Genomic DNA, 17389 nt, shown 5'->3' on the forward strand with positions numbered 1-17389 from the left:
GCAACTAGGCCCGTGAGCCACAACTACTGAGCCTGTGTGTCTGGAGCCTGTGCTCCGCAACAAGAGAGGCCGCAATAGTGAGAGGCCCGCACACCACGATGAAGAGTGGCCCCCACTTGCCCCAACTAGAGAAAGCCCTCGCACAGAAACGAAGACCCAACACAGCCAAAAATAGATAAATAAATAAATTAATTAATTTAAAAAAAATGAGTGGGATTACAGTTTAAGGCTGCAATTTTTATCATCCAATCAAATTTAAACTCTCTATAATTACAGCTAATAGTGTACTGACCTAGAGGGTAAGACACAAAGCAGAGAATATGGGAGAGAAAAAAGGGAGAAAAATACCATTAATACTGATACCAAAACAACAACCAAACAAACAAAGAAAAAATGGAAAAGAGAGCCAGATCAAGGCTCAAGTCTCACCAAAGGCCTCGATATTCCTGTTATCCATTACTTTGTTTGAATCTCTGCATATGCTGGTTATGTTCCGGTGTGGAACAAGGAATTTTAAGAATTGGCTTTTGGAAGGCAAAATAGAATTACAGAATGTCAAAATTGGAAGAACATTTAGGGGTCAAATAGTTAATGCATCTCATTTATGGATGGACAAAGTCAAGTCCAGAGATGGGAGGGAACTTGTTAAATGCTGCTCAATAATTTTTTAGTAGAATTAGCAGGTTTCTGACTTTGTAGCTCTTCAAAAAGGGAGCCTGTAAGCCACTGTTCTCAAAAAGTACCATTTAAAAAAAATCAGAATTGTTGGGTTACGTGTTAAAAATAAAGATTCTTGGGTCCCATCTCAGATCTACTGAATCAGAATCTCAAAGGTAGGCCATGACAACCTGCATTTTAACAAACTTTACAATTGTTCTCATACACAAAGGTGTTGAAAAGCACTGCCCTAGACATTCTTAGCTCAAGCCTTTATACTATGTCCGCACGCTAAAAAAAAAAAAAAAAAAAAAAAAAAGTGTTTCCAAGTATTTAAAAGAAGCAAAGCGGTAGTGGGTCTGAAATGCTGTCAGAATCCTCATGGTAACTGTACAGTGTAGGGCCCAACCAATAAAGATAAGGAAAGCTCTAGTAGTCAAGCATACTTGGGAAGCTGCAGCTGGTACAACAGTCTAGTAGAGGGCAGGCTCTTCAGCATGCAGCTAGGCATTTTTAAACTTCCTTTTTGGGCTACACAGACAAGCATACAGTAGATGCAGTTACTGAAGTTTAACTTTTCCGCCAAGACACAAAGTTGAAAACATGGGTCTTTGTGTGTCATCATTTTAGCACTCTCCACCCCTAGTTTTCTCCCGGCTCTATCACTCACTCAAAGTTCTGCATGCAGAATCCCTAGCGGCTCCCGGGAGACCCGGAAACCAAGTACCCCTGACCTCACCTTGTCTGCCAAGTTCGTTGTGGGACCCCACGCAGCCGGGGCAACGCAAAGGGTTAACAGGCCGTTCGCTGCAGAGTGGCAGGGAGCGAAGCCAATCGAGTGTCTAGGCGGGCGGTAAGTCTGGTGTGGGCGGGGCCGGGACGTAACGTGCGAAAGGGAAGCGGTGGAGGCCAAGGGGTGAGAGGGTAGCGGCGGTTAGAGGTTGCGAGGAGGCGGGGCGACCGGGAGAGCGTAGGAGCTTTGGTCCGTTCTCCCTGCTCTCCTTTATCCTTAGGGGTCGGTAGCTGCGGGGACGGCCCGGTGCCCGGTGTATGGCCACGGAGTTACGGTGTCCGGACTCCATGCCCTGTCACAACCAGCAAGTAAACTGTGCCTCGACCCAAAACCCCGAGCCGCAGCAACCTGGCGAACTGATCCCGGACCATGCCGGGGGAAACAGCGACTCCGCGGCCAAGCTGACTCTCCTCAGGGGGAGAGTAAGGTCTTCTAGCGTACCGGCTGAGCGGGACCCTCAGGCCTGCGGCGACGCCACCCTCAACTCAGAGAGCAACGGTGGCACTGGCAACTCTGACGCGCCAGCCAGCGACTCCCTCCTAGGGGACTGCGAACTCTCCCGGCAGATCGGGGCGCAGCTTAAGCTCCTGCCAATGAATGATCAGATCCGGGAGCTGCAGACCATCATCCGGGACAAGTGAGCCAGAGCGGAAGGGGAAGGGGAGGTGGAGGGTCTCTCAGGGGGTGGGCGGGGATTGGAAGTAAAAGGGCGAAGGCTCTTGGCCTAGGGAAGCTGGTCTGTGGAGATTTCGGCAGGGCCTTTTCTTTGCGGGGCGGTGTCACTTGACTCAGGCCTCCTACCCTCTTTCCCAGTACCTGTGTTTAACATCGCTTTGTGTAGGGAGGAAGCATTTTAGGTAACCTCCTGTTTCCTCTGTCTCTTATGAGTGGAATACTCAGTCATTCCAATCAGGTAAACGTGCTTATCTGCCCTGTGCCTGTTCACGTGGGCAGTAACCATTTTTGGGTTGTAGGTTTACCACGTGAACAGACACAGGGCAGAGAGCGTAACCCTTTAACTTCATACTGTTTAATAGACTCCCAGTTTGTTTCCTTGTCTCCATTTCTCTCTTCTACGTGTACCCACACATTACTGAACAATTAATCTTCTTAATATACTGCTTTGATTCGCTCACTACCCTACTCAGCAGCCTTCTTTGGCTTCTCTGAGCCTACCAAATAAAGTCAGGATCCTTAGCTTGACATTAAGGCCCATCTTCGTGGTTCCTAGGAACTATTCTGAAACATCCCTACTTCTCCTCGCATCTCAAATTCTCTTTACTCCTCTGCATGTTCAAATCCTACCTACTCTTCAACATTCAACATTAAATGTCCACCTCTGCCAAGAAGCTTTCCTTCAATCATTCTTCCTCACTGATCTTCCCTGGCCTTTTTAATGCAAGATTCACCTTCTGTTTTGTGTACTGTTATTCGTTTCGCTCTTATCTCACTTGTTATATTTTAAGCTCCTTGAGGGCAGAAGTTGTATCTTTTACATTTTTGAATTCCAACTATGCCTTGCAAGCAATAGTCATTCAATTACTAAAAGTTCTTTGTAGCTCTTAAAGTTATATTTATGAAAGTATTTAATGGTTTTTAATGAATCAATATTGAAAACTGTGGTCATGTGAACCAATAAATGAAGTAGTGATCTTAAAAAGTAGGAGACATAGGCTTGGTAGTTGTGGTGGGGGGAACTGAAATAAAACTTAATCTGTAAAACAAAGAAAATAGGATGATTCTTGTTTCTATAGAGCAAGAGTTACTGACCTTGTGTCTTGGACCTGTGCTGTCTTGGACTTTGTGCTGTACCTGTAGATGGGCTTCAGGGCTTTAGCAAACCCTCAGAAATTATCTGGGAAATGTTATTTGTATGTGCATTTTTAATGGTTTTTTAAAATAACATTTTTATTTTTTAGTATCTTTAAAATAAATTTATTTATTTATTTTTGTAAATAAATACAAAAATATTGCATTGGGTCTTGGTTGCTGCGCGCGGGCTTTTTCTAGTTGCGGCGAGTTGGGGCTACTCTTCCTTGTGCACGGGCTTCTCATTGCAGTGGCTTCTTCTGTTGTGGAGCACAGGCTCTAGGCGCACGGGCTTCAGTAGTTGTTGCACACGGGCTTAGTTGCTCCATGGGCATGTGGGATCTTCCCAGGCCAGGGCTCGAACCCATGTCCCCTTCATTGGCAGGCAGATTCTTAACCACTGCACCACAAGGGAAGTCCCATAACATCTTTATTGAGCTATAATTTACATACCATACAATATACCTTTTAAAGTGTACAATTCAGTGGTTTTCAAGTATGTTTATTGCTTTGCAGCCACCACCACACAATTTTAGAACATTTTCATCAGCTCAACAAGAAAGCCCACACCCATGAGCAGTCACTCCCCATTTCCCTCCAACCCACCAAGCGCCCTAGATAACCACTAATGTACCTTCTGTGTCTATTGATGTGCCTATTCTGGACGTTTCATGTAAATAGAATCATACGACATGTGGTCTTTTGTGGCTAGTTTCTTTTATTTAGCATGATGTTTTCAAGCTTTATCCATCTTGTATCAGTACACCATTTCTTTTTTGGCTGAATGATATTCCTCTGTATGGATATACCACATTTTGTTTATCCATTCATCAGGTGATGGACATTTGGGTGGTTTGGTTTCCATTTTTTGGGTATTATGAATAATGCTACTATGAACATTTGCATATGTGCTTTTTTATGGGGTGGGGATTCCTTCACTTTCATTAGATTTCACAAAGGGGTCTTCCTGACAATGTAAAAGTGAACAGTTGCTATAGAGCTTGGAGAGGGCATGACATTCAGCATTCATATATGACAGTATCAATACCTGATTTTACTGCATTACTCAGAAAAGCCTGGGTGGTGTAGTAAACCTGGGTGTAAGCAAAATCTTTTTTTTTCTTTTTTTTTTTCTGAGTTTGGAAGGAGACAGCAGGATCCAGAGTCATCTTAGGCAAGATGTTTAGCATCTCTGTGCTTCAGCTTTATCATTTGTAAAATGAGGATGTTCCTAATATCTCATGAAGCTCCTGGGAGGGTAAAACAAGATACCGTCTATGAACATTTGTTGTAAACTGTGAACAGTATGCATATTTATGGCATTTCAAGCCTTTATGTTTAGATTTGTGCATGGTTCAGATTGTATCTATAAGTGCTGGTTTCTTCAGCTTTTGGGAGACAGTAAAAGGAATTTAACTACATAGAATGCACATTCTTATTTTAAAAAACAACACTGAGAGATCCTAGATTATTTTTATCCTGCTATGATACAGAATAGAAAAACTCACTACAATTTTTAATAACTAATTGATGCTTAGTTATTTAGGGTGGAGACAGAGTTTTAGTTTTGTTTCTGTTAATCAAATCTGTTAATGGAGGCCTCTGTTCCTTTATCTTAAAAAATTGGCATCCCCTCACACAAACAGGACCTGTTTTATCCGGGGCTGGTGTGGAGTGCTCGTGGTTAGAGGAGCTATATTTACAGGGGTCTAGTTATGGAAGGTGCCATCAGTTATCAGTCTGTCTTCCTTATACCCTTATGCTCTTCTCTATTTTGATGTGACATCATATATGTGCACTATGGAACTGTCTGATGATAGAGGCCACTGAAGTACTTGTTATTCCTTTTATTGTTCCTGGTTCTTAGTGTCTGTCTAGTGAAGGGATTGCTTTCTGAATTGACTTTGGCATGGGGAAATGGGGTTGAGCCAGAGGACTGCATGTTGTTGTAAATACATAAAGCAGGCAAGATTGAGAACATTGGACTGATTTAAAATATCTTTTTACTTATTTTTTTGAAATGTGCAGTATTTGCAGCATAAAATGTTGGTGGTATTATTGAATTTCAAGGAAATGGTTTTCTCTCTATTTGAGTATGCAGTAATCTAAACATCAAATGATCAGATAATTTACTCAGTCACACAGGGGTCACTGGTGAACTCAGGAAGAAATGACTGCTTCATTTGCAGTTTTTGTTGTTGCAGTGGATTTAAACCACACATCCTTCCCTTTCTGCCTCCTTTATATACTAAACCCAACAAAATCTGAGTGTAATGCACTGTTCCCTTGAACACAGTTCATGACCTCATATATAAGGCAGTGCAGTGTATTTAAAAGATCATCTCCTCTCCCCAGTTTTTGTTTTCTTTCGTCTTCTGAAACATTAAAGTAAAGCTGTTTCATGAGCTACTGAATGTTTCCTGTATATTTGCCCTCAAAGGGGTTTCACCATGGCCTCAGCAGGCAGCTTGGATGAAAGTTGAGCCATCTTAGAGTATTTTAGTCCATGAAATAGCACTAAAGAAAGAACACATTCATTCTTGTGACTTTTTTTTTTTTAGTCACCTGGTGGGGAGACAGTTAACCTCAGGATGGATGAACATCCTGTGCAGCCCTAATATGAGTGCAGCCTGATGTGATTTGCATCATTTGGCTAGGTAGTGTTCTTAACCAAAGCTGTACATTTGAATTGCTTGGGGAGTCTTTTTTTTTTTTTTTTGGAACCCATTCTTAGAGTGAAGTAGTAGAGTAGTCTTGGGTGGAACCTGAGCACTTGTAGCTTTTCAAACACCACAGGTGATTGTGCTGTGCTCAGGCTGGGCCACTGCCCATGGGAGAATGGCCATTCTCCCTTGCATGGTGATTTGGCTAGTTTTGGATTTAGGGTATAGGCTGAGCCAAGGATTCTAAACTAAACAGAACCAGCCTAGAGAACCTGGCCTGGTATCACCCTGAGACTGGAGGAATCTCAGAACTGTTCCCTTCAACTTATACAAAACCAAAATGTCCACCACAGAAAACACTATGACCTGCAAGTTATTTATCAATAAATCATGGACATGGTTTTGGTTTTCCATGTGAATTTTCTAACTGGCTTTTAGGCCAGGAGTGAGGAAGTTGACTCTTTATACATACCTGTTATAATATTTATTGGGCATATCCTAGTAATCTCTTACCAGCTAATCTGGACTCTGGGGAGGCAGAAAGAAAGTGTGGCCTGGCACAGTACCTGGTACATAGGGGAATTAATGTTCCAATCATTATAAAAATTAATAAATCAACTTGAATGACTGAGGCCTGGGTTCTAAAGGAAAAGGATAGCTTCTCTTCTTTTTCTACCTGATCTCGAATGTTTACATTGAACTCTGCTTTGAGGTGCAAATAAATAATTAATGACACTATTTTATGAGATTCTTAAGAAGGTGCCGAAGATCTGTGGCCCTGGTGACTTGCACCTGGCAGGTAGTAAAAGCTATTTTCATTTTTGTTTGTTGTTTGTTTTGGTTTTCACATCAGATTAGGTTTGCTGCAAGTACTTCACTGGGTTTTCTTTTTTTGAGGGGGAAGGAAGGAGGAGGAAAATCATTTATAAATCATCTGCATACCATGACAAACCTTAGAGCTTCTTTATTTTAATGATCACATAACAAAGTAGCTATGGAAGTAGAGCTTATGTTTTCAGAGCTTCCACTAAACATTAACTCTAAGTGAAACATTCCTTTGGTTTAAACCTGCCAGAAAAGCTTTTATTTTTTACTTCCCTTTAAACTGTTGCTTAAAAAAGCAAAAACAAACAAACAAGAACATATTAGATCTAAGACTGAGTCCATTTAGTTCTTCCTCCTTAGCTTAGGTTGCTAGATAAATACAGGACACCCAGTTAAATTTGAGTTCAGATAAGCAATGAATACTTTTCTTAGTATATCCTAAACACTGTATGGGACATACTTCTGAAATACAAATTTAACTGGGTGTCCTGTATTTTTATTTGCTAAATCTGGCAACTTTATGCCCAGACTTAACTTCTCCCACCCCCAATGCTAAGGACAATCTTTGTGTATAATCCTCATTTTCAAAAATGAGACCTAGGATGGCAGAAGCAAGAATAACTACAATCCTGCAGCCTGTGGAACAAAAACCACATTCACAGAAAGATAGACAAAATGAAAAGGCAGAGGACTATGTAGGAACAAGGAACGAGATAAAAGGAACAAGATAAAACCCCAGAAAGACAACTAGATGAAGTGGAGATAGGCAACCTTCCAGAAAAAGAATTCAGAATAATGATAGTGAAGGTGATCCAGGACCTTGGAAAAGAATGGAGGCAAAGATCGAGAAGATGCAAGAAATGTTTAACAAAGACCTAGAAGAATTCAAGAACAAACACCTAGAAGAATTCAAGAACAAACAAACAGAGATGAACAATACAATAACTGAAATGAAAAATACACTAGAAGGAATCAATAGCAGAATAACTGAGGCAGAAGAATGGATAAGTGACCTGGAAGACAGAATGGTGGAATTCACTGCTATGGAACCAATAAATAAAAAAGAATGAAAAGAAATGAAGACAGCCTAAGAGACCTCTGGGACAACATTAAATGCACCAACATTCGCATTATAGGGGTCCCAGAAGGAGAAGAGAGAGAGAAAGGACCCGAGAAAATATTCGAAGAGATTATAGTCGAAAACTTGCCTAACATGGGACAGGAAATAGCCACCCAAGTCCAGGAAGCACAGAGAGTCCCAGGCAGGATAAGGAGAAACATGCCGAGACACATAGTAATCAAATTGACAAAAATTAAAGACAAAGAAAAATTATTAAAAGCAACAAGGGAAAAATAACAAATAACACACAAGGGAACTCCCATAAGGTTAACAGCTGATTTCTCAACAGGAACTCTACAAGCCAGAAGGGAGTGGCATGATATATTTGATGAAAGGGAGGAACCTACAACCAAGATTACTCTACCCGGCAAGGATCTCATTCAGATTCAACGGAGAAATCAAAAGCTTTACAGACAAACAAAAGCTAAGAGAATTCAGCACCACCAAATCAGCTCTACAACAAATGCTAAAGGAACATCTCTAAGTGGGAAACACAAGAGAAGGAAAGGACCTACAAAAACAAACCCAAAACAATTAAGAAAATAGTTATAGGACCATACATATCAATAATTACCTTAAATATGAATGGATTAAATGCTCCAACCAAAAGACACAGGCTCGCTGAATGGATACAAAAAGACCCATATATATGCTGTCTACAAGAGAATCACTTCAGACCTAGTGACACATACAGACTGCAAGTGAGGGGATGGAAAAAGATATTCCATGCAAATGGAAATCAAAAGAAAGCTGGAGTAGCAATACTTGTATCAGATAAAATAGACTTTAAAATAAAGAATGTTACAAGAGACAAGAAAGGACACTACATAATGATCAAGAGATCAATCCAAGAAGATATAACAATTATAAATATATATGCACCCAACATAGGAGCACCTCAATACATAAGGCAAATGCTAACAGCTATAAAAGAGGAAATCGACAGTAACACAATAATAGTGGGGGACTTTTAACACTTCACTTACACTAATGGACAGATCATCCAGACAGAAAATTAATAAGGAAACACAAGCTTTAAATGACACAATAGACCAGATGGATTTAATTGATATTTATAGGACATTCCATCCGAAAACAGCAGATTACACTTTCTTCTCAAGTGCACACAGAACATTCTCCAGGATAAGTCACATCTTGGGTCCCAAATCTAGCCTCGGTAAATTTAAGAAAATTAAAATCATATCAAGCATCTTTTCTGACCACAACACTATGAGATTAGAAATAAATTACAGGGAAAAAATGTAAAGAATACAAACACATGGAGGCTAAACAATACGTTGCTAAATAACCAAGAGATCACTGAAGAAATCAAAGAGGAAATCAAAAAATACTTAGAGAAAAAAAAAATGACACCTAATTCAGTACTACTGGGATTTGATTTAAATTAAATTGTTTTTTAAGTTATGAGTCAGAGGTTTTAATTTAATCATTTGAAAAGGGTGTATTCTTGTTTTAACCTTAATTACATACTCTTTACAAACCACATTATAATAGCAGCTTCTCCATCTTGAGAAGGAACATTTTAATGATTTTTTATTTGCCTGCCAGTCTCTTTATTTTCATTATTTGCATTGTATGTACATGCCAGTCTGATTGACAGGGAGAGAAATATCATTAAAATACACCTAAAAACTGGTCACCTTTTAGTAAACATTCCCTTATTAGAGCAAAATATAGATAATGGCTTTACTCAGGGACTTAAGAGAGCTTCAGGCTGGGAAGAACCTTGGAATACTTCACCTCCGTAAGCCTCACTACTTTCTTCACTAAAGAGGTGGTAAGAATAGAATCTACCTTTTAAGATTATGTGAGGATTAGACCAGGTAATGCACGAAAAGTGCTTAATACTTGGCACCAAGGAAGCTTTTAATAAATGATGACCTGTGGGAATGAAGGGAGTAATATATGTATAGTATTACATACCTGCTGTAACTTTTGGACCTTTCAAGAAAAGCCTTCTAAATAAATCTTGTACGCTTGGGGGGGTGTGTGTGTGTGTACAGTTATTAAATGAATTTTCTTTAAAAAAGAAGAGGAGAGGTTGTCAAGTTTATTCTGAATAGAGAGAAGTAGCAGATAGTGATCAAATGGAAGTTTCTGCTGTAGAAATTGAAGTTGTAATTGCCCCAGGAGAGGATGTCTTCCAACACACTAGAGAATCCCTCTGGTGGTGGTGATGGTGGTGGTGGTGATGGTGGTGGTGGTAGTAGTAATAGCAGCAGCAGCAGTAGTAGTAGTGAGGTCTAGTAAGAAGAGGGGAGATGATCTCTACTTGAAGTCTTAATTTTTTAATATTATAAAGACATTCTTCTCATAGTCCCATATGTTATTGATGATAAGTAAAAACCTATTAGCCTTTTGGAAGAAAGGTCAGAGATTTCTCTTGATTTCATCTTGGTTTGGGTTTGCTATGAGATGTACGTGTTTTAAAATATATACATATACAATTGCTATAGCCTCTCTGGAAATTTTAAAGTGCTTTATAGACGGTCTTAAGTAGGGAAGAGTCTGATTTACCAAATCCACATTAAAATGAGGATTTGGCTTCTGGTATGATTCTCATTCTTTTGTTGTTTCTGTGTGAAGATCATTTTTTTAAAAATGGCTACCTTTGGCTTTCATTTTGTTACTATAGATGTGTGACACATTTGTTGGGGGGAGTGTCAAGAAAAGTATATTCTCAGATATGGTTAGGTCTGCATTGTTAATCCTGTTTGGGGTTTGCACAATTTAAAAGATACTCTGCTTAACATTAGTTAGATTTCTATGCTCTGAATTATGAGCGCCTGGATATCACTGTTTAAATATTTGAATATATTTTAGAATATTCCAGGGATGTGTGTCAGTGTGTTTGTTGCTTTGTGATAATTTTGCATTAGATTTTATTTGGGACAGTTATCAGATATAAGATGATTAAAATGTCTTTCAAAACTTTGTTTCCAGTATGATAGATTTTTTTAAAAAATGGTTTTGAGACAAAAATGAATAGAGTTATGATTTGAAACAAAGTATATGGAGTGAATAAGACCTGGGGTCTGGTTTACATTAAAACATCTTTATTAACACATACTTTAGTCCAGTGTTGGGCCTAAAGTAGGGGCCCAAAGATTATGTGCAACTTGATTGATCCAACAAGCAAATATCTGCTTTATGAAACTCTAGTGTTAACAATGTAAGGGATTTAGATGTGGATATTGCAGACCACTGTGTGTTTTTAAAAAATGCAACCAACTTACTGTATTCTAACTGTACTTTAATTTCTAAACTGATTTAAAATAAACAGTGTCGGTCTGAAGCCTGTCAAAAACAACAGGGGATAAGTTAGTAATTACTGTTTGTAGTGGGATGACCTGGAGCAGTGACTGCTTTAATTGGATGTCAAATAGCTATCAAGGCATAACAGTTCACATTAGGTTCTCATAGTGTGTACCTTTTTTGGAATGTAGAGAAGTGCTTATCATGCAGAAGTTTTCAGCTGAGGCTGATATTTTTGAGGAGAGTGTGAAGATGTTAAAGTGTCTGATTCTAAAGTAAAATAATGAATTTGGGCAACTCTGATCAATTAACCTAACTTTTCTATGTAATATATTTGTGTAACTGTTTAAAAATTAAAGACAAACGTTTCAGATGTGTTCTCAAGATATACTACTGGATATTTCTTTAAGACAAATCCAGACTTATCTTCCCTATTGAAAAACTGTGTTCTGGCTACTCAGACAAGTTTATGTAGGTCTAGCAAATGGGGCAGTAGGCTTCAGTCTTTTTTTTGTTTGTTTTTTTTTTGTAGTTCGCTGACTTTTACTTCTTTGACAAGCATGTTGTGAAGATTAATTATAGAAATGAAAAGTGCAAGTGTAATATCAATAGTATAGTTTCATTTGAAAACCACAGTACATAAAGCCTGTTTTAAATGGGCTTTCTATGTGTAGGTGTGTGGATAGAGTTTTCTGAGTTTAGGGAGTATTTATATATAAAGAATACAGACCTATATTCTTCCTATTGCTCAGTTATGGTCCATATTTTAGAGAGTTAGTATCTGTAATAATGATAGAACTGTGGTTACTCTAAGAAACCTAATGCCATTTGTGTCAGGGATATTTCATTGCTTTTCCCTGTCAGAGAAAGTAAATGAAGCTTGAAAAAGAGTCATGATTAATGGTATAGTGAGATAATATATGCTTGCATATGCCATTTCGATGCTGTGTTGGGGAATATTTTAGGTATGCTATGGATAGGCAGATGGGGATTTTTAAGTACATAAACTGTAAATCTGTCAGATCATTTAACTTACATGAGAGAAAGAGGAGGAACAATACTAGGTTTTTACGTACAGAAAAAATGTCAGCCTTATAAACATTCTTCTTTTGGCTGGTTAACAGTTCGTGGGTAGGTGCAACCCTCGATTATTATTACTTGGGTACCTCAGGATCTGAAAGTACTGACCAGAAGGAAGTATACAGGAAGTTGGTAGAAAGATCTATGGAATAAACTATTTGATTGAAAAACAGGCAAAGGGAAAAATTTATCAATAGTTTGAGAAAGAGGTCTTGGAAATTAGGTTATGTGTTCTTGAAAGCAATGGCAGAAACAGAGGATTTACTTGTTTGTGCCATTCTCATTCCAAAAAGGATTAGAGACAAAGTATCAATAGATGGGTTACTTGTGCTGGTAATAGGGTTTTAGATCAAGGTGAATGGTGCGTGAGAAGGGGGAGAACCTGGTTTTCTCACTGCAAAGTTTTTTTCTTAACTTGAGCTCTGGACTTGCTGCCATCTTCCAGGGGGAACTTGTTCATCTCCTGGTTGAAGAGTATATACTTGGGCAGTTCAGTGGGAGACTACATGATCTTTTCAATTCCTCTCTCCAGTGTTAATATCAAATGAGCATTTTCAATAATATTTACCAAGTCATTCCATTTAGGTTCCTGTATCCTAGTGAAAAATATCATGTCTCAATAATAGTCTGTTACAGGTAAGCTTTTAAGCTTTTAGCATGTAATACCTTTTAATATCAGAGTTACTATATATATTAAGTAATATTTTACTTTAAAGCTCTAATCTAGACTAAAACTTGTACTTTTTTTTTAGGACAGCCAGTAGAGGGGACTTCATGTTTTCTGCGGATCGTTTGGTAGGTGGATGGAGGCTTTCCATTTTCATTTCATTGTTGTTCCTAGTGATACAATCATAGTAGGCCAAGGGGCTTTTTTGTTCTAGAGCATTCTGGGGTCGAGAGAGATTGTACCAAGTAACCCACATCTTGCTAGACTTTGCAAGTGTTGTTTCTACTGTTGCATTAAAGCTCTGCCTCAGTCCCATTCACCTCAAAGCATTGTCCATGAACTCATTCTCTGTAGTTCTGAGGTACCACTCACTACCTTTCAAGTGGATCTTGGTAACCTGATCCTGAGCCTTAAATGCCTCCTCTTAGGGCAGTGAAGTGAAGTAAATTAAAAGGAAACCAAAGATGTAAAAGACCTAGTAGTTACCCTTATGGGATCCATCGAATGCACAAAAACTAATACCTAGCTTGTAGTTTACATGGGGTTGGATATCTATTTTGCCTCTTCTTTTCTGTAGTATCCTCACATGTGAAATACTAAGTTGTACTGTCTATGCTCAGGGACTTCCTGTTAAGGATTGACCAAGCCCAATTCTGTTTAGCTAGTGTCATCTGAGAGGATCTCAGGCCAAATTGGGCTGTCTTGGATAAGCCCTGTTTACTTCTTGTGTTTATATCTAAGTTTGTTCAGTGCTTAGAATGAGGTTGACACATATTCTGCTGTGGTTATTAGTATTCATCTGTTCATGAAATATACATTGAACTCATGTGAGTCAGACACTGCGCTAGACTGTGTTGTGGGGGAGGAGATACAGTGGTAAAGCATATAGCATGGTCCCTGATCTCGTGGGGTTTACAATCTAAATACTGTTCTCAGTATTTAGTTTGGGAAAGAAAGAAAAGTGACTTATTAAGCTTATAGGTATAATCAGATAGTATAAGATAGATTACTAAAGGGAATGTGATGGTGTTGGTGGGGGGAGGCGTGAAACTCTTTATTTACCTTTTCCCTAGGGAAATTTTTATTCCAAAACAGTGTAGACAACTCCTGTTCTATTTTTGACTGTAAGTATTCTTGGTTCAAAGGCCACTTCTATTTGAGCTGCCAGTGGCAGTAATAATCCTTGGATTGCATCAAGATAAATGTAGTTGAGGGGCAAGATGGCAGAAGAGTAAGATGCAGAGATCACCTTCCTCCCCACAGATACATCAGAAATACATCTACACGTGGAACTGCTCCTATAGAACACCCACTGAACGCTGGCAGAAGACGTCAGACCTCCCAAAAGGCAAGAAACTCCCCATGTACCTGGGTAGGGCAAAAGAAAAAAGAAATAACAGAGACAAAAGAATAGGGACAGGACCTGCACCAGTGGGAGGGAGCTGTGAAGGAGGAAAGGTTTCCACACACTAGGAAGCCCCTTCGCGGGCGGAGACTGCGGGTGGCAGAGGGGGGAAGCTTTGGAGCCACGGAGGAGAGCGCAGCCACAGGGGTGCGGAGGGCAAAGCAGAGAGATTCCCGCACAGAGGATCGGTGCCGAGCAGCACTCACCAGCCCGAGAGGCTTGTCTGCTCACCCGCCGGGGCGGGTGGGGGCTGGGAACTGAGGCTTGGGCTTCGGTCGGATCCCAGGGAGAGGACTGGGGTTGGCTGCGTGAACACAGCCTGAAGGGGTTAGTGCACCACAGCTAGCCGGGAGGGAGTCTGGGAAAAGGTCTGGAGCTGCCGAAGAGGCAAGAGACTTTTTCTTGCCTCTTTGTTTCCTGGTGCGCGAGGAGAGGGGATTCAGAGCGCCGCCTAAACGAGCTCCAGAGACGGGCGCGAGCCGCGGCTATCAGCGCGGACCCCAGAGACGGGCATGAGGCGCTAAGGCTGCTGCTGCTGCCACCAAGAAGCCTGTGTGCAAGCACAGGTCACTATCCACACCTCCCCTCGCGGGAGCCTGTGCAGCCCGCCACTGCCAGGGTCCCGTGATCCAGGGACAACTTCCCCGGGAGAAGGCACGGCGCGCCTCACGCTGCTGCAACGTCACGCCAGCCTCTGCCGCTGCTTGCCCCGCATCCGTACCCCTCCCTCCCCCTGGCCTGAGTGAGCCAGAGTCCCGGAAGCAGCTGCTCCTTTAACCCTGTCCTGTGTGAGCGAAGAACAGACGCCCTCAGGCGACCTACAGGCAGAGGCGGGTCCAAATCCAAAGCTGAACCCCAGGACCTGTATGAACAAGGAAGAGAAAGGGAAATTTCTCTCAGCAGCCTCAGAAGAAGCAGATTAAAGCTCCACAAACAACTTGATGTACCTGCATGTGTTGAATACCTGAATAGACAACGAATCATCCCAAATGGAGGAGGTGGACTTTGGGAGCACGATATATTATTTTTTCCCCTTTTCCTCTTTTTGTGAGTGTGTATGTGTATGCTTCTGTGTGAGATTTTGTCTGTATAGCTTTGCTTTCACCATTTGTCCTAGGGTTCGGTCGGTCCATTTTTTTTACTTAAAAAAATTTTTTTTTCTTAATAATTTTTTTCTTATTTTTTATTTTAAAAAAATTTAAAAATTATTTTTTAATAAACTTTTTCTTAATAATTTTATTCTTATTTTTAAAAATTAAAATTTTTTTCTTAATAAATATTTTTTTATTAATAATTTTTTCTTATTTTTTATTTTGAAAAATTAAAGAATTTATTTTAAAAAATTTAAAAAAAATTTTTCTTAATAAATTTTCTCTTAATAATTTTTTTCTTATTTTTTATTTTAATAGCTTTATTTTATTTTATCTTACTTTATTTTATTTTAATTTATCCTCTTTCTTTCTTTCTATTTTTTCTCCCTTTTATTCTGAGCCGTGTGGATGAAAGGCTCTTGGTGCTCCAGACAGGCATCAGGGCTGTGCCTCTGAGGTGGGGGAGCCAAATTCAGGACACTGGTCCACAAGAGACATCCCAGCTCCATGTAATACCAAATGGCGAAAATCTCTCAGAGATCTCCATCTCAACACCAAGACCCAGCTTCACTCAACGACCAGCAAGCTACAGTGCTGGACACCCTATGCCAAACAACTAGCAAGACAGGAACACAGCCCCATCCATTAGCAGAGAGGCTGCCTAAAATCATAAGGCCACAGACACCCCAAAACACACCACCAGATGGGGACATGCCCACCAGAAAGACAAGATCCAGCCTCATCCACCAGAACACAGGCACTAGTCCCCTCCACCAGGAAGCCTACACAACCCACTGAACCAACCTTACCCACTGGGGACAGATACCAAAAACAACAGGAACTACGAACCTGCAGCCTGTGAAAAGGAGACCCCAAACACAGTAAGATAAGCAAAATGAGAAGACAGAAAAACACACAGCAGATGAAGGAGCAAGGTAAAAACACACCAGAACTAACAAATGAAGAGGAAATAGGCAGGCTACCTGAAAAAGAATTCAGAATAATGATAGTAAAGATGATCCAAAATCTTGGAAATAGAATAGACAAAATGCAAGAAACATTTAACAAGGACGTAGAGGAACTAAAGAGGAACCAAGCAACGATAAAAAACACAGTAAATGAAATTAAAAATACTCTAGAAGGGATCAATAGCAGAATAACTGAGGCAGAAGAACCGGTAACTGACCTGGAAGATAAAATAGTGGAAATAACTACTGCAGAGCAGAATAAAGGAAAAAGAATGAGAAGAACTGAGGACAGTCTCAGAGACCTCTGGGACAACATTAAACGCACCAACATTCGAATTATAGGGGTCCCAGAAGAAGAAGAGAAAAAGAAAGGGACTGAGAAAATATTTGAAGAGATTATAGTTGAAAACTTCCCTAATATGGGAAAGGAAATAGTTAATCAAGTCCTGGAAGCGCAGAGACTCCCATACAGGATAAATCGAAGGAGAAACACACCAAGACACATATTAATCGAAGTATCAAAAATTAAATAAAAAGAAAACATATTAAAAGCAGCAAGGGAAAAACAACAAATAACACACAAGGGAATCCCCATAAGGTTAACAGCTGATCTTTCAGCAGAAACTCTGCAAGCCAGAAGGGAGTGGCAGGATATACTTAAAGTGATGAAGGAGAAAAACCTACAACCAAGATTACTCTACCCAGCAAGGATCTCATTCAGATTTGATGGAGAAATTAAAACCTTTACAGACAAGCAAAAGCTGAGAGAGTTCAGCACCACCAAACCAGCTTTACAACAAATGCTAAAGGAACTTCTCTAGGCAAGAAACACAAGAGAAGGAAAACACCTACAATAACAAACCCAAAGCATTTAAGAAAATGGGAATAGGAACATACATATCGATAATTACCTTAAATATAAATGGATTAAATGCTCCCACCAAAAGACACAGACTGGCTGAATGGATACAAAAACAAGACCCGTATATATGCTGTCTACAAGAGACCCACTTCAGACTTAGAGACACATACAGA

General features: G+C 40.0%; 1 protein-coding gene across 1 annotated transcript in view; it reads left to right on the top strand.

The window, feature by feature from the left end:
• Positions 1 to 1541: 1541 nt before the first annotated feature.
• UPRT (uracil phosphoribosyltransferase homolog) overlaps positions 1542 to 17389 on the top strand; it is a 30761-nt gene continuing 14913 nt past the window's right edge. The window contains exons 1-2 of the mRNA XM_061178586.1: positions 1542 to 2087; positions 12976 to 13018. Coding sequence (XP_061034569.1) covers positions 1708 to 2087; positions 12976 to 13018 — 423 coding nt within the window. The 5' untranslated portion in view covers positions 1542 to 1707. The remainder of the gene's footprint in view (positions 2088 to 12975; positions 13019 to 17389) is intronic.

The sequence above is a fragment of the Eubalaena glacialis genome, chromosome X (genome assembly GCF_028564815.1).
Source record: "Eubalaena glacialis isolate mEubGla1 chromosome X, mEubGla1.1.hap2.+ XY, whole genome shotgun sequence".
Taxonomy (NCBI): Eukaryota; Metazoa; Chordata; class Mammalia; order Artiodactyla; family Balaenidae; genus Eubalaena; species Eubalaena glacialis.